The sequence below is a fragment of the Rhinoderma darwinii genome, chromosome 1 (genome assembly GCF_050947455.1).
Source record: "Rhinoderma darwinii isolate aRhiDar2 chromosome 1, aRhiDar2.hap1, whole genome shotgun sequence".
Lineage (NCBI taxonomy): Eukaryota > Metazoa > Chordata > Amphibia > Anura > Rhinodermatidae > Rhinoderma > Rhinoderma darwinii.
Window position 1 is genome coordinate 176,384,818 of NC_134687.1, and position 20,535 is coordinate 176,405,352.

The window sequence follows — 20,535 nt, forward strand, 5'->3', positions numbered from 1 at the left end:
GATAGATAGATAGATAGATAGAACGAACACATTTCTTGAGTCCACATATGGCAATAGAGCACAGCCTGCATCTGTAACTGAGCATTTGGCAGAGTGTGGAGAATATATATTGCTATAGTCAGGAAATGTAGGCTTTATAGCAGCAGCTTTCTTCATTGATATAATAAGTGCTGTACTTTGCCGAGCAGACATGAGTGTGGATAGTGGAGGAGGGCAATAACACTGTAAATGTGTTGATATGTGATCAAGTAGCCTGCGTTTTATATTTATTTATGCCTAAAACTCTGCTTATTTTATGATTAGCAAGAAAACATCTAATTTCTCTGATTCTTTTCAGATGAGCATCAGTATATGCGGGGTTAACGGCCGTCCTAGTGCACTGAGCAGTGTGTTAGACGCGGATTAGCCGCACACTATAGTTATTCTTCATCCAGGCAGCCAATAGCTCAGTTTACACTGGTCTTACAGCCGTCTTCCTGGAAGAATCGCTCTAGTAACTTCAGCATGGACCCTGGTGGATTACACAAAAACAGATAGAGAGGTCTGGTGCTTACCAACAGCTATGGGAGTGGGTTTATATTCCGTAAATGTCTTCTATACTGTGCAGCAGCGTCGGCAACGAGACATTTCAGCACTACGGACCTCACGCTCTCAGTAAATACACAGCGCAGCATCACAGCAAGCTGCGGGCATGGTGGCACTAGCATCCTGGCACCAGTGACAAACACTGGCTGGCACTGCTCTGCCAGAGGGATGTGTAAGCGCTGCTGAGCCTACCTGTGCACCATGCAGGCGTGCAGAAGAGCACCCGGTGGTCTTTTACTCGTCCCCCTCCTTACTGTGATGTCACAGGCATTTTCCCAGACATTGGAGGAGACATTCTATAAAAGCCTTGTACAGCTGTCTTTACCTTCACTTGTTCTTAGCTGGCTGGTGGGGAACTTGACAAGAAGTTTTTATCTTCCGTTTCCCCTGCGTTTATTCTTGGAAACGTGTAGAAACAGCATTTAGTTGACTTTATGATGGACCTTTCCTTGATATTCCTATACTGATCATCTGAACTGTTACAAGGTTTTTGCGTCAATAGAAGGGTTAACTATGACCTCTCCTCCAATAAATGTGACAGCAGTGGATGGAGTGGGAATTTTTGCTCCACTTGGGGAAGGTTTGCTATGGCAGAAGAATGTGACCCAAACTACTAATGTCACTTCCCCAGTTTCTCATAGATTTGTGCAACCTCCCTGGCGTATAGCCCTTTGGTCATTGGCTTATGGATTAATGGTGGCTGTAGCTGTATTCGGTAATATTATTGTCATGTGGATCATACTAGCTCACAAAAGAATGAGGACAGTCACAAACTATTTTCTGGTCAGCCTGGCTTTCTCTGATGCATCAATGGCTGCTTTCAATACCTTGGTGAATTTCATATACGCTCTTCACAATGAATGGTACTTCGGAGAGGCATATTGTAGATTCCACAACTTCTTCCCAATTACAGCTATCTTTGCCAGCATCTACTCCATGTCTGCTATAGCTGTGGATAGGTGAGTGATCCAACACAGGTCCACGTGAAACACACTGTCATTTTTAGTTGATCTTTGTCCAATATTATATTTTCATTTTCATACATGTCTATAAGATTGTTATACCGTACAATAATGTATGTGTGAAAATATAGTTTTGTGCATGAATATTGATGTGTCTAAAACATGTAAATCAGCCTAGAACTGTCAAATAGAGCAAGTATATAGGAAACGATGGGGTTTACAATGTAACATATTATTTAACACATTGTACCATTTAAAAAAATAAACATAAATAATAGTTCTCACAATATTTTTAAAGTAAAAAGCTGTGACTTGAGAATATTGCAACATGTATAATGTATTCATGTGGTCAAATGACAAGTTAGTTCTAATTTTAATGCCACCAAAAAGGGGTCTACAGATTAATTTTTTACAAATTGCAGAGAATTGAATGAATCTGTTGAGACTTCAGGGTAGCTTTATCGTACATGTATTTTATTAGAGTTTAAAGAGTTTATATGTGTCTCAGTATTACAAGTTGCAAAATATCTGACCTATTGGTTGTTTGGTGAGGAAAAGAACGGTGCATGACATAGGTAAATATGGCTGATTCTATAAGTGACATATTTTCTAACATACAGGAAACATTTGAAGTCAGAATGATACATGGATCGCAGTGTCTATTATATTGCGCTAGTTTGCAAATGAAAAGTTATAACATTTTCAAAATAATAAATTCATATTTAAATCTCCTATTTTACTATCCTATTGTAAACTAGTGGTTGCTGATTAGATATGTGCTTACTGGGCATTAAAGTACATGCACCACTGTGGTGCTGCAGACAGATTACCACATGCCCACTAATAATCCACTTTGTCCATGTCAAATAATTTCCAGACATTTGATTTTGAGAAGTAATTTTCGATTTTACAAGTGGAGATTAATTTATGAGCTATACAGATGAAGTGGTATTGCAGTTCATGTTTGTTTTAAGAATGAACTAGAGAAATGAAGAAAAGTCTATCTTTCATGAAAGCTAGCGCTGACAACAGCTTGCATATAACATTGCTGATTTTTTTTTTGGCATGTTTAACTTGATACATTCCGTATTCATATATACTTTGAAAGGTTGCCTGGTTTAGAAAACACTTTTTCAAATCCCCTGTCAGGGAATTCTGTTTTATAAATGTCGGTTCACCATTCATGACTCTCATCTATTAGTCATAATGCAAGATCCTAGGAAGATTTTTTTTCTTCTAAATAAACTTTCCTATCCTCGCCTAGTAGCAAAAGCCCTTACTGAGGGAACCCACTAACAGTCATGGTGTCTGAAAAGTTCATGGCAGTTAACTTTAGAAGGCTGTATATGAATCTACAGTTACGACACATAAATAATGGCTTTAAGGTAATGGTCTTCATGGAAACTGCCAATGAATTGTATTCTCTAGAGTAGCTATATAACTTGGTATTGCTAGAGAAGTTAGATTTTGGAACCCCCTTTTTTTAATTTAGATTGGACATTTACATCCCTGGCCCAAGCCTAGAATGATAGCTAGCAGATATGCTTTGGAAACCTTTTGTTATAGAACTCAGCATGAAAGTGGAACCTCTATGCTGCAAACTTTTTATACTGACTAAGCCAGGGTTTAGAGTGTAAGGAACCCTACCATTCCTTACCCTTAAGCCCTGCAAAGAGATATGGACTTTGCCATTTTGATCCCTAGGTCACCGAAGTAGTTACTGAGCAGTGGCAGGTGGGCTTTAGAAGATGTCAAGGTGTAGAGTAGATACACTGGTCAGAATAACGGATGATTAATATTGTAAAAACAGTCTGAGATGGGCAGAGGTACTGGGAAAAATCCAAGACATAGTCAGGAGATGGAGCTGAGGTCAATAATAGAGAGTACATGAGAAAGATACAAGGCATACAATCTGAATGGCAAATAGTAGCAAAACTTGTAGCCAGAAACAAAAGACACAATGCAAGTCAATACTTCAAGCATTCAGAGGTCACTAACCCTGAGATTCAGGCAAAGTCTGGAAAGCGATGCCCCTTAAAACACCCTGCTCTCAATTATCTCATTGGGCCACACTTGTTGACATGGAAACCATTTGAGGCTGCAAAAGGACGTGTCGAAGGTGCTGCTATACAAGAGCAGCCGTCGACAAGGAAGGGAAGTGGTGCGCTGCTCCACAGGGAGGTATCACCTTTGATCTAAGAAGAGGAGCTTGCCAAGGTTGTCACCTTCCCCCCTACTGTTTGTGATTGCTATTAAGCGTCTCTCTGACTTGATTCATCAAGCTATCTGGTTGAATTAATTTAGTGCTCAGAGAATGTAAAAGTTCGTTTCTATGCAGATGTCTCATGTGTTGGCCATAATAAATAATTTTGTGAGATGTTCTTACCTAGAAATTAAACATGAGTAATCTTACATACTCTTCAAAGACATACTTTTTTTTTTTTTTTTGGATGTGGATAGTGAGACTGTCATGGGGCCTGCTATGGGTGGTGTGAAGCCACTTTGTTAATGGATTTGATGTAGGGCTAAACAAAGGAGCGGAGTCTAATTTGACCCCAGGTATTCATCCTATAACCCTACAACCCCTATACATGGTTCTGGACTTCGCTGCTGGAGAACCTGCTGTGTCTTCTCTTTGTAAGTCACTGCTGCTCAGACAGTAGAGTGGAGAGCTCCCCCCTAGTTATTTCTTGCATGCACAAGATAAACTACCAGGCAGAAGAACTAATCTGCCCAGCGCTGTCATTGCACCCTACCAGCAACCTCCCTAGCCTAAGTTACTCTGTGCAGCAGTGAGTTGGGAGCTTCTCCCCCAACTATTTATTGCTGCGCAAAGAGAACTAATCTGTGATAGTGACTTCATTTGTGACTTTCTACATCTAGTAAAGAGATTGTGTAGGCAGGGGCAGCTACATCTCAACTCAGTCTCAGTGGACTGGAAAAAAACAGCAGAGAGGGGGCTTTCAGCATTGGAGTGAAAAAAGGTGAGAAAGAAAAAGGTTTTAGCTAGCTAGGTAGGTACAGTAAGAGTGGCTTCAGTCTCTCATCAGACAGAGGGTTGTTTCTATTAAAGCCCCATTGCATTCTTCTGCAATGCCCTCCCTGCCTCAGGATTCAGTACATGTAAAAATGTACTCAATTTACAATGTGATCTGCAGCAGTAAAAAACTTTGTCCCATTGTCCCAAAGTGGTGTGGGGTGAAGGACACCAGGCTGTCCTGTTGTATGATGGTATATTCTGACAAGATTTTGAGGTAGTCAATAAACCGTGACATGACCACTATGTCAGACTGATCTAGTGATTATTCAGATGAGAAAACATTTTTGGAAGTCAAACAGCGCTACTTCATCAAGAAGGAGGTAATGAAACTTGCTTGGTTATAATACAGTCTTTAATGGGGTGACACCTTTCAACACCTGAAACGCGTCACCCTTTTAAAGACTGAATTATAACCAAGCGAGTTTCATTACCACCTTCTTGATGAAGTAACACTGTTTGACTTCCCAAAAATATTTCTCGTCTGAATGCAAAACGACGCGGTGGAGCTTTGTGGTGCCATTGGCTAGGAAGCAGCAGCAACTACAATATTTATTTTGCTCTTAAACTGTGTTGTGCCTGGATACCGCACAACTACCCCAGGTGAGGATTATTCTTACACCTGTGTTTACAGTCTCTTCACTGTTTTTGGTAGTTCTGTACCATGAGGCGCTTCTTCCTTTAATATATTTCAGATTAAAGTGACCTAGTGATCATGTCAAGGTTTATTGACGCAAGCCCACAACTACGTCAAAATCATGGCGGTGGCAGGTTGTTTGGAAAAAAACAAAACAACATAAGTCTGAATATACCCTGAGGGCTCTCACAGACAAGTGAATTGTCTCAGTATTTGAGCATCCATATTACAGATGTGGATCCCAGCCCGATTGCGGGTCTACTGACCAAGACTGCAGAGCATCATAGATAGGGCCAGGAGGCACATCCATAATATGGACGCTCAAATACTGAGACAATTCACTTGTCTGTGAGGCCTAAGGATGGAAAGAAATTATACTTTTTTTCTCAGCAAATCATGTATTGGAATTAGCCTTGTGTTAAAAAATATCTGATAGAGGTTATCTATGTTCTTCTATATTTGGCCATCTTGGATAAAATGGTGGGATGTTTTCCATCTGTAGTGACTACTGGTGACAAAAAACCTACACTCTCCACCATTTTATTCTTATGAGTATTTATAAAATTTACCTCGCATTTGCCAAAAGGGCATCTGTAGATTAGTTTAGACAAACTGTGCAATAAAAGGGCCATACGGATGCTGGATAAGACTACAGACAATCCTAGAATTCTTAGGATGGATTCACACATGGCATAATTTTACACCACAAACAAATCTACTGCAAAATCCACATGTCTTACATTTTGAGACAGTCTCCCTGTGTATTTCACGCCTTGCAAAAGGTGAAATCTGTAGAAAATCTATATATAAGACATGGAGTTTTTGTGGCAGATTTGTCCGTGATATAAAATGATTCCATGTGCGAATCCACCCAAAAGCTAAGGTCACATGGGGCAGGTCTGCTGTGGGTTATCCGTTGCGGACATTCCGCAGTGGTTCTGCACGTGGCATAAGCCCGCTGAAATTGGCTGGTTTGTGCCACATTTTTAATGGCCCTTTTTGCTTGCAGAATTTCAACTTTTGCATTGTAAAGGTTGAAATACGCGCACAAACCAACATCAAACAACTGACATGTTGCGGGTTCTAAACCCACAGTGAAAAACACAGTTTTTTTCTGTAGTAAGTAGATGTGATTTGTTAAAATCCCATCCACTGAACTGCCACTGTAAAATGCAGTGGGTTCGCCACCATCAATGACGTAGTGGCTAACCTGCCGCGAACTCGACCCGTGTGGCTCTGGCCTGAGGCTTAGGAATCACGTTGCGGAAACGCCGATTTTTTTGGTGCATATTTTGCTGCATTTTTTTGAGCCAAAGCCAGGAGAAAATTTAGCAGAAGGAAGTATAACAATTTCAATTATGTGGGGCCCCACACCAAATTTTTTACCCAGGGGCCTCCACCTACCTTAATCTGACCCTGATCTCTTGTATACTTAAATGCCTCTGTTTTTGATCAAAAGAATCCAACCTTCATTTATGTGGAATAACCAGAGCTCCAAATCCTACGGTCATGAACCAGTAGTTTTGACCCACAGGGTTGGTATTAGATTTGACTTGGGGCTATGCAAGGGTTTGCAGTTTCCTGAATAACCTCCATTAGTAGCAGCCTGAGAAACCTAAAGCATAAGTACACTATTGTTGGCCAGGCCAAATTATAATCAGACAGTCACATGTGTGATGCTGACTCACGGGAGTGGTATAGGTTAAAGCACACAGAGGTTAATAGCTAGATCAGGAAATAGTTCAGGTCAGCAAGAGAACAGCAGATATATAATTACATGTAATGTAAAATGTTGTCAGGGATACAAGAAATCTGACTGCTGAGACAATAGGCTGGTGTTTTGAGCCAGGATACATAAGGGAAGATGCTAAATGTCACTGGTGAACTCATCACAACTACTTTCTGTGCCTTGCCCATTCATAGTTACATAGTTAGTATGGTTGAAAAAAGACACATGTCCATCAAGCTCAACCAAGGGATGGGCAAAGGGAAGGGAAAAATTTCTACACATTGACATAGGAGTTGATATTTTTTAGTTCTAGGAAATTATCTAAGCCTTTTTTAAAGCCATCTACTGTCCCTGCTGTGACCAGCTCCTGCGGTAGGCTATTCCATAGATTCACAGTTCTCACAGTAAAGAAGGCTTGTCGTCTCTGCAGATTGAACCTTTTTTTCTCTAGACGGAGGGAGTGCCCCCTTGTTTTTTGAGGGGGTTTTACATGGAACAGGATTTCACCATATTTTTTGTATGTGCCATTTATATATTTATATAAGTTAATCATGTCCCCCCTTAGTCATCTCTTTTCAAGGCTAAATAGGTTTAATTCTTTTAATCTTTCCTCATAAGTTAGATTCTCCATGCCACTTATTAGCTTTGTTGCTCTTCTTTGTATTTTTTCCAACTCCAGGGCATCCTTTCTATGAACTGGAGCCCAGAACTGAACTGCATATTCTAGATGAGGCCTCACTAATGCTTTGTAAAGTGGTAATATTATATCCCTGTCCTGCGAGTCCATGCCTCTTTTGATACACGACAATATCTTGCTGGCCTTAGAAGCAGCTGATTGACATTGCATGCTGTTATTTAGTTTATGATCTACAAGTACACCCAGATTGTTCTCAACAAGTGACTCCCTCAGTGTAGCTCCCCCTAGGACATATAATGTGTGCAGGTTGTTCGTACCCAGGTGCATAACTTTAAATTTATCTACATTAAACCTAATTTGCCAAGTGTATGACCAAACACTTAGTGTGTCCAAATCAGCTTGCAATATACAAACATCTTGTATTGACTGAACAATACTTCATAGCTTGGTGTCATCTGCAAAAATATAAATAGTGCTATTAACACTATCCTCTATATCATTAATAAATAAGTTGAATATTAGAGGACCCAGGTAAAATATAACTATATTAACTGATCACTGATCACTGTTACTGAGGTTTTCACTAACATTGACGTTCCCAACAAGTAAGGAAAGGAGAGATGTGGACCAGCGCTGCGTGAGGTTTAAAATGGAAGCGGGTTTCCAAGTTTAATGTTCTTAGTTTAAAAGGTAGTCCAGAGAGAGTTAGTCCTGGTGTGTGGGTAAGCGGGCGGTGGTATCCTCGGAGCCTACGCGTTTCGGATGCAACTGCGTCCTTAGTCTTGGCTGAAATGTCATACAATGTAATACATTTCAGCCAAGACTAAGGACGCAGTTGCATCCGAAACGCGTAGGCTCCGAGGATACCACCGCCCGCTTACCCACACACCAGGACTAACTCTCTCTGGACTACCTTTTAAACTAAGAACATTAAACTTGGAAACCCGCTTCCATTTTAAACCTCACGCAGCGCTGGTCCACATCTCTCCTTTCCTTACCTGCTTCATATCGTGTGCCGACACGAGGATCCGGACGCTGCAGCGACACAATCCACAGTGTCAGGTGAGCTGGAGGACTCCTCCCCCCCCCCTTTTTTCTCTATTTTTGTTCCCAACAAGCTCTGCATTATTAGAAATGACCAAATCCAACAGAGCTTCACCTCTAGTCGGGTCTACCACAAACTGGCCCATAAAATTTCCCTGCAACAGGTTGAGGAAATGTCTCCCTTTGGCAGTTGTAGCCGAACCATGACACCAATTAATATCCCTGTAATTAAAATCTCCCATTATCTCTACAGTACCCGCCTGTGCAGCCCGCTCCATCTGTTTATATAGCTGAACTTACATCTCCTCAGTTATATTGGGGGGTCTATAGATTACACCAACATTTTTTCAGTGTTTACCTCCCTTTGTAATTCCACCCACAAGGTTTCAACCTCCTCATGTCACTTCTCACATACAGACATACTGTAAAGGATCTGCCAGGCACTGCTTCGGGGTTAATTCCCAGAATTAATCAGTCAACACCTGAGTGTACATCCCTGAGACAGACACCAGCTTCCTCCACTCAGGCTGGCAGGCTTAGGAGTGGGAGAGCCTATCGCAACCTGGCCAGACTCAGCTAGCTCCCGCCCTCGGTCTATTTAAGCCTGCTCTTCCTGTCCATCTGTGCTTGTGAATTCTTTCCTTGAGGTTTCCTGGCCCAGCTACAGCTCCTGCTACTTTTTGATCCTGCTCCATACAGACCCCGGCTTACCGACTACTCTTCTGCTTTTCGCTTTGTACCTCGCACTCTCCTGGCTTGACTCGGCTCGTTCACTACTCTGTTGCTCACGGTGTTTCCGCGAGCAACTGCCCATTTCCCTTGCTTGTATTCCCTTGTTTGTTTGTCGTGTTTGTCATGCACTTACTGAGCGCAGGGACCGCCGCCCAGTTGTACCCCGTCGCCTAGGGCGGGTCGTTGCAAGTAGGCAGGGACAGAGTGGCGGGTAGATTAGGGCTCACTTGTCCGTTTCCCTACCCCCCCCCCACCATTACAAATTCACAAGCCCTATACCTAGTCTACCCTGGTCCCTGACACCATTATGGAACCCCGTGAAACCCTGGCTCAGCAAATGCAGGGTCTCTCCCTACAGGTCCAGGCCCTGGCTCAGAGGGTCAACCAGCCTGATGCTACCTTGGTAGTTCCCCTCACCGCACCCCTTGAACCCCACCTCAAGTTGCCCGACCGGTTCTCAGGTGACCGGAGGGCTTTTCTCTCCTTTCGGGAGAGTTGTAGGCTTTACTTTCGCTTAAAGCCTCACTCCTCAGGTTCTGAGAGCCAGCGGGTGGGTATAATTATGTCCCGGCTCCAGGAAGGGCCCCAAGAGTGGGCCTTCTCCTTGGCTCCTGGCGCCCCTGAACTTTCCTCCGTTGATTGTTTCTTTTCTGCCCTCGGACTTATTTATGACGAGACTGACAGAACTGCCTTTGCCGAGAGTCAGCTGGTGACCTTACGTCAGGGTAAGAGACCTGTTGAGGAGTATTGCTCTGACTTTAGGAAGTGGTGCGTAGCTTCTCGGTGGAATGACCCTGCCTTAAGGTGCCAGTTTAGGTTGGGTCTGTCGAATGCCCTGAAAGACCTGCTAGTTAGTTATCCCTCTTCTGACTCCTTAGACCAGGTTATGGCTTTAGTGGTACGACTTGACCGACGTCTCAGGGAACGACAACGTGAACGTTTATGTGTTTTTTCCTCCGACTCCCCCATGATGCCTCCCGAAGTCCCGTTGCTTCGTTTCTCCCCTAAAGACTCAGAAATACCTATGCAACTCGGGGCCTCCGTGTCCCCTCAACAACGTAGAGAATTCCGCAGGAAGAATGGTCTCTGCTTCTACTGTGGGGATGTCAAGCATCAAGTAAACAACTGTCCCAAGCGTAAGAATGCTGTCAGAGAGCTCCCGCGTCTAAGTGATCATCGGGGAGGTCACTTGGGCGCACAGGTATTTCCCGTAAATATGAAACGTACTAAGATATTGCTTCCCTTTCAGGTCTCTTTTGGTGGTAGGTCTGCTACCGGCAGTGCCTTCGTGGATTCAGGGTCCTCTACTAATATCATGTCTGTGGAATTTGCTATGTCTCTCGCTATGCCTCTGATTGATTTGCCTAAACCTGTTCCGGTAGTGGGTATCGACTCCACTCCTCTTGCTAATGGTTATTTTACACAGCATACCCCTGTTTTTGAACTCCTTGTTGGCTCCATGCATTTGGAGCAATGCTCTGTACTATTGATGCAGGGATTATCGTACGATTTGGTTCTAGGTCTTCCCTGGTTGCAGTTGCATAATCCTACGTTTGACTGGAATACTGGGGAGCTAACCAAATGGGGTAATGAATGTTGTACGTCATGTTTTTCTGTTAATTCTATTTCTCCCCCTAAGGAGGTGAATACGCTACCCGAGTTTGTTCAGGACTTCGCTGATGTTTTCTCTAAAGAGGCCTCCGAAGTATTACCGCCTCATAGAGAATACGATTGCGCTATCGAATTGGTACCAGGAGCTAAGCTTCCTAAGGGTAGGATATTTAACCTTTCTTGTCCCGAACGTGAAGCCATGAGGGAGTATATCCAGGAATCCCTGGCCAAGGGTTACATTCGTCCCTCTTCTTCTCCGGTAGGTGCTGGCTTCTTCTTCGTAGGGAAGAAGGATGGGGGTCTTAGGCCATGCATTGACTACCGTGGCCTGAATAAGGTCACGGTAAGGAACCAGTATCCCCTTCCTTTGATTCCTGATCTCTTTAATCAGGTTCAGGGGGCCCAATGGTTCTCTAAATTGGATCTACGGGGGGCGTATAACCTTATTCGCATCAAAGAGGGGGATGAGTGGAAGACTGCGTTTAACACGCCCGAAGGCCATTTCGAATACCTCGTCATGCCCTTTGGGTTGTGCAATGCCCCTGCGGTCTTCCAGAACTTCATAAATGAGATTTTGAGAAATTACCTGGGGATATTTCTTGTAGTGTACCTTGATGACATATTGGTGTTTTCCAGGGACTGGTCCTCCCACATAGAGCATGTCAGGAAAGTGCTCCAGGTCCTTCGAGAAAACAAACTGTTTGCCAAAATCGAAAAATGTGTATTTGGGGTACAGGAGATACCATTTTTAGGTCAAATCCTCACTCCTCATGAATTCCGCATGGACCCTGCCAAGGTTCAGGCTGTGGCTGAATGGGTCCAACCTGCCTCCCTGAAAGCGCTACAGTGTTTTTTGGGGTTCGCTAACTATTACAGGAGATTTATTGCTAACTTCTCGGTCGTCGCTAAGCCTCTTACGGACCTCACTCGCAAGGGTGCTGATGTCCTCCATTGGCCCCCTGAGGCCGTCCAGGCTTTTGAGACCCTCAAGAAGTGCTTTATCTCGGCCCCCGTGCTGGTTCAGCCCAACCAAAGGGAGCCATTTATTGTGGAGGTTGACGCGTCCGAGGTGGGAGTGGGGGCCGTCTTGTCCCAGGGTACCAGCTCCCTCACCCATCTCCGCCCCTGTGCTTACTTTTCTAGGAAGTTTTCGCCCACGCAGTGTAACTATGATATTGGCAACCGCGAACTTTTAGCCATTAAATGGGCATTTGAAGAGTGGCGCCACTTCCTGGAGGGGGCTAGGCACCAGGTAACGGTCCTTACCGACCACAAGAATCTGGTTTTCCTAGAATCTGCCCGGAGGCTAAACCCGAGACAAGCTCGATGGGCGTTGTTTTTTACCAGATTCAATTTTTTGGTTACCTATAGGGCCGGGTCTAAAAATATTAAGGCGGATGCACTGTCGCGTAGCTTCATGGCCAGCCCTCCTTCGGAGGAAGATCCTGTTTGTATTTTGCCTCCAGGTATAGTCATTTCCTCTATCGAGTCCGATTTAGTCTCTGAAATTGCTGCTGATCAAGGTTCAGCTCCTGGGAACCTTCCTGAGAACAAGCTGTTTGTTCCCCTGCAATTCCGGCTAAGGGTACTTAGGGAAAATCACGACTCCGCACTATCTGGCCATCCAGGCATCCTGGGTACCAAACACCTCATTACCAGAAATTATTGGTGGCCTGGTTTGCCTAAAGACGTTAAGGCCTACGTCGCCGCCTGTGAGGTTTGTGCCAGGTCCAAGACTCCCAGGTCCCGACCAGCGGGCTTACTGCGTTCGTTGCCCATTCCCCAGAGACCTTGGACACATATCTCCATGGATTTTATCACCGATTTGCCTCCATCCCAAGGCAAGTCGGTGGTGTGGGTGGTGGTAGACCGCTTCAGTAAAATGTGCCACTTTGTGCCCCTCAAGAAACTACCCAACGCCAAGACGTTGGCTACCTTGTTTATCAAACACATCCTGCGTCTCCATGGGGTCCCCGTCAATATTGTTTCTGACAGGGGGGTACAATTTGTTTCATTGTTTTGGAGAGCCTTCTGTAATAAGTTGGGGATTGATCTGTCCTTCTCCTCTGCTTTCCATCCTGAAACCAATGGCCAAACGGAGAGGACTAATCAGTCTCTAGAACAATACTTAAGATGTTTTGTCTCTGACTGTCAATTTGATTGGGTTTCTTTCATTCCCCTCGCCGAATTTTCCCTTAATAACCGGGTCAGTAACTCGTCAGGGGTCTCTCCCTTTTTCTGTAATTTTGGGTTTAATCCACGGTTCTCCTCCGTTTCACCTGGTTGTTCCAACAATCCCGAGGTGGAGGTCGTTCATCGGGATCTGTGCACAGTCTGGGCCCAGGTTCAGAAGAACCTAGAGGCGTCCCAGAGCATACAGAAGGCTCAGGCCGATAGAAGACGTTCTGCTAACCCCCTGTTTGTGGTCGGGGATCTGGTGTGGTTGTCATCCAGGAACTTGCGTCTCAAGGTTCCGTCCAAAAAGTTTGCTCCCCGGTTTATTGGGCCGTATAAGGTCATTGAGGTCCTCAGTCCTGTCTCTTTCCGGCTGGAGTTACCCCCGTCTTTTCGTATACACAACGTGTTTCATGCCTCCCTCCTGAAACGCTGCTCCCCGTCCTTGGCCCCCTCGAGGAAACCTCCTGTTCCCGTCCTCACCCCTGAGGGGGTGGAATTTGAGGTGGCCAGGATCGTGGACAGCAAGATGGTCCAAGGCTCCCTCCAGTACCTGGTCCATTGGAGAGGATACGGGCCCGAGGAGAGGACTTGGGTACCCGCCCGGGATGTTCACGCTGGGGTATTGGTCAGGAGGTTCCACCTGCGTTTCCCCAGTAAGCCAGGTCCACTTAGAAAGGGTCCGGTGGCCCCTCATAAAAGGGGGGGTACTGTAAAGGATCTGCCAGGCACTGCTTCGGGGTTAATTCCCAGAATTAATCAGTCAACACCTGAGTGTACATCCCTGAGACAGACACCAGCTTCCTCCACTCAGGCTGGCAGGCTTAGGAGTGGGAGAGCCTATCGCAACCTGGCCAGACTCAGCTAGCTCCCGCCCTCGGTCTATTTAAGCCTGCTCTTCCTGTCCATCTGTGCTTGTGAATTCTTTCCTTGAGGTTTCCTGGCCCAGCTACAGCTCCTGCTACTTTTTGATCCTGCTCCATACAGACCCCGGCTTACCGACTACTCTTCTGCTTTTCGCTTTGTACCTCGCACTCTCCTGGCTTGACTCGGCTCGTTCACTACTCTGTTGCTCACGGTGTTTCCGCGAGCAACTGCCCATTTCCCTTGCTTGTATTCCCTTGTTTGTTTGTCGTGTTTGTCATGCACTTACTGAGCGCAGGGACCGCCGCCCAGTTGTACCCCGTCGCCTAGGGCGGGTCGTTGCAAGTAGGCAGGGACAGAGTGGCGGGTAGATTAGGGCTCACTTGTCCGTTTCCCTACCCCCCCCACCATTACACATACACTACCGCCATTCCTATTTGTCCTGTCTTTCCGAAACAGTGTAAAACCCTGTAGATTTACAGCCCATTCATGAGAAGAGTCTAGCCATGTTTCAGCGACACCAACTATATCAATATGTTCCTCCAGTACCAAGGCCTCTGTCACGTTGGGTACATGGACCCACTGGGCCGTACCGCCTTGATGGTGTGGCAGGTGGCCAACAGGACACAGGTCACAGTCTATAGTTTGTATAGTGTACCTGTGGTAGCTCAGACAGTAGCAAGACAGGCTCGGCTGGGACTAGGCAGCAGGCAGGTACCAGGCGTGGTATACAGCACAGCACGACTTCAGCTCAACACGGCACTTGACCAGGATTTCACGGGATACAGGTTACAGGTAGCAGGAACGGGAAACAGTGGGAACTGGGAAACACTAGGAGACCATTTGCTTAGACAAGCTTAAGGTAAGACAACAACGCTCAGGCAAGGCAGGAAGGTGCTGGGCCCCTCTTATAGTTCAGGGTGCTGATGGGTTAATTTTGATTTTAACTCAGGTGCGCGCGCTGGCCCTTTAAGAGCCGGCACGATCGTGCGTGCGCACCCTATGGGACCCGGCCGAGGTAAGCGGGGCCATTGCCCGCAAATCTATGGCTGCGGCCATCAGGAGGTTAGTGAGCCTGACGGCCCGCGGCCATGGGCATGACAGCCTCTAGCTCCCCCATTTTGCTTGCTAGACTTCTGGCACATGTGAACATGCACTTTAACTTGCATTTCAAATTGCCACGTTTGGTATCAGAAATGTGATTATTTGAAATTATTTGTGCATTTTGGTTTTCATTGCTGTTTTGTAACAAAAGGATCTCCTTATCCAATTGTCTAGTCCCCCTCCCCACAGTCTCCCCCCCACCAATATAGTCTGACCCCTCTCTAACCTAACTACCCCTTTATTTTCTACATTGACCTCCCTCCTCAGCCCTAGTTTAAATTCTCCGCCACCCCAGCTAGAATTCTCTCCCCCAGCACAGCGGACCCCCTTCATTTAGGTGGAAATAATCTGCAGAATACAGTTTGTACCCCAATGAAAAGTCAGCCCAGTGCTCTAGGAACCCAAAGCCTTCTCCTCTACACCAAGACTTAAGCCATGCATTTAACTCCCTGAGCTCCCGCTGTCTTTCCTGTGATGCGCATGGCACAGGGCAGTATTCTTGAGAATACTACCTTGGAGGTCCTTGCCTTCAGCTTGTAGCCTAGTTCTTTAAAATTATTCTTAAGGCTCCCCCACCTACCATTTATTCTGTCGTTGGTTCCCACATTGACCACCACAGCTGGATCATCACCAGCCCCTCCCAGTAATTTATCTACCCGTTCCACCACATGACGAACCCTGGCACCAGGAAGACAGCAAACCATTCGGTTGAGGCGGTCTTGGCGACAAATTATTCTTTCCGTCTTCATGATTACAGAATCCCCTACAACTACATTCAAATTAGGTAAACCATGCAAGGTCATGTCTTCAGCAGCAGGTGGCAACAGAGAGCAGCTGGATTCACACATTGTGGCGTTTTAGTGACACTTTTTTCATGCTTTTTTAGTGTGGCCCAATGTTACATTTAAGTCTATAGTAAAATATAAAATGCACTATATGTAGTATCTGGGGCATTAATTTGTTAAATTGCTGGCTGCATATTGTTACAATGTTATGTGACTTGGACCAGAGTGCTGGGTGTGGTCAGTCTGTGTATTGCCTAATGGAGAATAAGGCTGCATCCTGAAGTCTGGCCCTGATAACCTGTGTCATACACTACATTTTGGCGACGAGGATGGCTGGATTGCTTGATTTACCAGCAATTGGACCTTTCGATGTGTCTGGGGACCACACTAGTTTGTCACAGCGGTGGGACAAATATAAAAAAGGATTTAACTTCTATGATGCAGCCACAGGGGTGACTGCACCTGCACAGAAAAGAGCATTGCTGTTGCATCTAGCGGGACCAGAAGTCCAGGACATTTTTGAAATCCTGGGAGAAATAGGGGAAGATTCAGACTATGAGACAGCTATGAACAGACTGAGCGAGTACTTTGGCCCAAAGAAAAACATTCCATTTGAAAGATATCAGTTTAGACAGGCAATACAAGAAATGGGGGAAACCATTGACAGTTATGTGACCCGGTTAAAATATCTTGCAAAGTCTTGTGATTTTGGTGCACTAAGTGAAGAAATAATCAGAGATCAGGTTATTGAGAAATGCACCTCCTTGCACCTCAGAAGGAGATTGCTAAGAGAACCCAATCTGACACTTCCCAGTCTGCAGGAGATTGCAAGAACCATTGAACTGTCAGAGTTACAGGCTTTGCATATAGAAGAGGCTGGACGCAGCCCGCAGGGCTTCAGGGGGAAGCCTCCATGACAAGACCTAGGAGGGAAAGGGTTAACAAGAGGGAGATGCAAGCGGGAGGTAGATGAGAGGTAGGGAGGAGTTAGGGGACGTAACTGGTCTACCCGCTGTTTTCGGCATTGAGCCGGAAGCAGCGGGAGGAGAAACAAATAATTTTCATAAGCTCCCACTGCTGCCCTGCTCTTTGCCTACCTGTCATGTCGGAGGTTGGCATGCTTGAGCAGCTGCGTGCGGCAGCTGCATTCCACGGTCCCGGCTGGTTAGAGGAGACCGTGGCCGCACTGGCAAGGATCCCGGGTGAAGCATCGCCCGGCGCCCGAGGTCTGTTGATCAGGGGGACAGGCTCCCCTCCCCCGGCCCCCTCCCTAGTGCCAGTGCTGTAGCGGCGGGGGGGAGTCGGAAACACGCGCTCCAGCCCGCATGAGGCAGAGAGCGTCGTCAGGGGCGATGGTGGCTCGGGCCGGGTCTCCCCGTCGCTCCCGGCGGTCCCGCCCTCCAGAACGCCTCAGCCCGGAGGTGGTCCCGCAGACACGGTGTCGCAAGGGGAGCCCGTTAAAGGACGCTGCAGGCCAGGCAGCTGGGAGGGCCGCATATTCCCAGGCCCTGCGTCCTGGCAGGAATCCCCAGCCGCGACGAGGTCCGGCGGTAAACAGGGGGTCGCAGGCCGGGCTCCCTGTCACCCCTCCTCCATCGGATGGAAGAACCGGAGAACAGTCTACGGCCGCCCCGCATGGTGATGTTCCGGCCAGGGGGATGGCTTCCTCGAGACCGTCGAGGAGGACGCCTAGATCTGCAGCGACGACGAGGCAACAGGTCCGGTCGGAAGTCTGGGTCCCCGCGGTCGGGCGGCAGGTGGCCGGCCCATCGGACAGTGCGTCGTTGTCCCCGTGTAGGAGATGTCGGTGGGATGGCCAGTCGTCTGCGAGAGAGGATCTGGAAGAAGACGAAGTGGACGATTTTCGGCGAGGTCAGGATTGTCCGGCTGACAGGAACACAGCGCCTGTGCAGCCCGGTGAGTGCATAACTCCTTCTTTGCCTTATCCAGCGATTTTTATGTCGGGTGTCGGTGGGGGGGGGCAGCGAGCGTGGCATCGGCTGCCGGTAGCAGCGCGGTCGGGCGCGACGGCGGGGGCTTAGCGGATTTAGTGGGTTGCTTGCGGGAACTGGTCGGGCGCCTAGATAGGGCGGCGGCGCCGGTAGTTACGGCGGTGTCCCCGGCAGTAGTTCGGGAAGGTCCCCGGGAGGTTGGATTGTTACAGTCGCGTCCAGGGGTTGTGGAAGGGCTGGCGTCTAAAGAGGCGGTCGCGGTATCAGTGCAGACCGAGGCGCAAAAAGATGGCGATAGGGTGCGACTTGATGATCGTGCTCGTGGCGAGGTGTATGTTTGCTTCGAAGATCCGTTGCGGGCACACTTAAAACAGGAGGTTCGCGAGCGGATCTGGACGGACGAGTATGTGGAGATTTTTTCTCTTCTGCCGCTTGCAAAATTCAATTTGGATAAAGGCAAGCGGGACGAGAGTAAGAAGGAGGAGGAGGAACGTCGGCGGTATAGGCTTATCCCGCAGACGTTCGTCAATTGGTCGCAGGCATTTGCCATATTAGCCAGTGTGATCGGAGAGAAGGCGCCGGAAAATTGCTCGGCGTTATTTTGCTATTTTGATGCCGGGGAAGCTCACAGGGCATACGGGGGGCAGGCGTGGTTAAGGTACGATGAACAATTCCGTCAGCGTAAGGCGGTTCGGCCGGCGATTCGGTGGGATCAGAAGGATATTGCGCTTTGGTTGAGGGTTACGGCTCCGGTGAAGCAGTCCTTTCCCGGGAGCGTTGGCCAAGGAGGTCAGTCCAGCCAGGCCGGGCAAGGTTCAGGGGCAAAACTGGGATTCTGCTGGCAATTTAACGATGGCCAGTGTAAGTTCGGGGCCACGTGTAAGTTCAAGCACGTGTGTTCGGAATGTAATGGTTCATCCCACGGGGCTACAAAATGTATGCGGAAGAAGCGGTACCAGTCCTCCTCGACTGGTCAAGGGATTGTCGCCGGTGAGGGTGGAAAGGATGGTCCCGTATCTAAATGAGTATCCGGATAGGGTTGCGGCCAAGTTAATTTACGAAGGTTTTTGTGTTGGTTTCATTATTCCTCCGCCTCCTTATGAGGTTCCGGTTACGCGGCGCAATCTTAAGTCGGCTTACTTGCATGCAGAGGTCGTGTCGGAAAAATTGTTGAAAGAAGTTTTGTTGGGGCGCATGGCAGGGCCTTTCGTTGATCCGCCAATAAAGGATTTAGTGGTGTCTCCATTGGGTATTGTGCCAAAGCGAGAGCCTAAAAAATTTCGTTTAATTCAGCATTTATCGTTTCCCAAGGGCTCGTCGGTGAATGATGGGATTGATCACGAGTTGTGCTCCGTTGTGTATACATCATTCGACAAGGCGGTGGGGCTAGTTCGGGTTGCGGGGCACGGCGCGCTGTTAGCAAAAACCGACATTGAGGCGGCTTTTCGGTTGTTGCTGGTTCATCCAGAAAGCCAACAGTTGTTGGGTTGTTTTTGGAACGGGGCTTTTTATGTGGATAGGTGCCTTCCGATGGGGTGTTCCCTTTCTTGCGCATATTTCGAGGCATTTAGTAGCTTTGTGGAATGGGTGACGAAGGGAGTAGCCGGGGTCGACTCTTTGATACATTACTTGGATGATTTTTTGTGCATCGGCCCGGGGGGTTCGCCTATTTGCGGTAATTTGCTTCATTCATTGCAGAAGGTTGCGAGGGATTTTGGAATCCCTTTGGCGCCTGAAAAGACTGAGGGCCCGGTATCGACCATTTGTTTTTTAGGAATTTAAATTGATTCGGTGGCAATGGAGTGTCGTCTTCCGGCGGATAAGCTAGGGTCATTGAGGCAGGAGGTACGTCGGGCTTGTAAATTAAGAAAAATTACGTTGCACGATCTCCAGTCACTGCTGGGGAAGTTGAATTTCGCTTGCCGGATTATGCCAATGGGGAGGGTTTTTAGTAGACGTTTGGCGGCTGCGACGGCGGGGGTTCGTGCGCCACATCACTTTGTGCGGCTCAAGGAAGAGCATCGGGCTGATTTGCAGGTTTGGGACGAGTTTTTGGGTCAGTATAACGGTCGCTCGCTATGGATGGCTCCAGCGCAGGATACGAGTGATTTACAAATTTTTACGGATGCGGCTGGTGCAGGTGGGTTTGGAGCGTATGGGGGTGGTCCTTGGTGTGCAGGAAAACGGCCGGCTAGCTGGGTGTCCAGTGGACTCACGCGGAATCTGGCCCTGCTCGAGCTGTTCCCTATCGTGGTTGCGGCGACCATTTGGGGGGACAGGCTCAGGGATAAGAAGGTTCGTTTTTACTGCGACAACATGGGGGTGGTACTGGCCATTAATAATATCACTGCCTCCTCTCCTCCGGTAGTTCAGTTGTTGCGACATTTAGTTTTGGTGTGTTTGTCTTTGAACGCGTGGGTGGTGGCGGTACATGTGCCGGGGGTACGGAACTGTATCGCTGATGCTCTTTCTCGCTCGCAGTGGGATCGATTTCGTCAATTGGCACCGGGAGCGGAGCGTCTCGATTTGGCTTGTCCGGAACATCTCTGGGATCTGGTTTCGGTCCCGTAGAGCGATTGGTGGAAAGGTCATTGGCATGTACGATGTGGAGGGCTTATTCTGCTTGTTGGAAGCAGTGGGATGAGTGGGTAAGAGAGTTGGGTAACATCAGCACGGATCAT

The 20,535-nt window shown here is 47.3% G+C and overlaps 1 protein-coding gene across 1 annotated transcript in view; it reads left to right on the forward strand.

Moving 5' to 3' along the window:
• The first annotated feature begins 1,002 nt into the window (after positions 1-1,002).
• TACR3 (tachykinin receptor 3) overlaps positions 1,003-20,535 on the forward strand; it is a 154,489-nt gene continuing 134,956 nt past the window's right edge. The window contains exon 1 of the mRNA XM_075860611.1: positions 1,003-1,544. Coding sequence (XP_075716726.1) covers positions 1,099-1,544 — 446 coding nt within the window. The 5' untranslated portion in view covers positions 1,003-1,098. The remainder of the gene's footprint in view (positions 1,545-20,535) is intronic.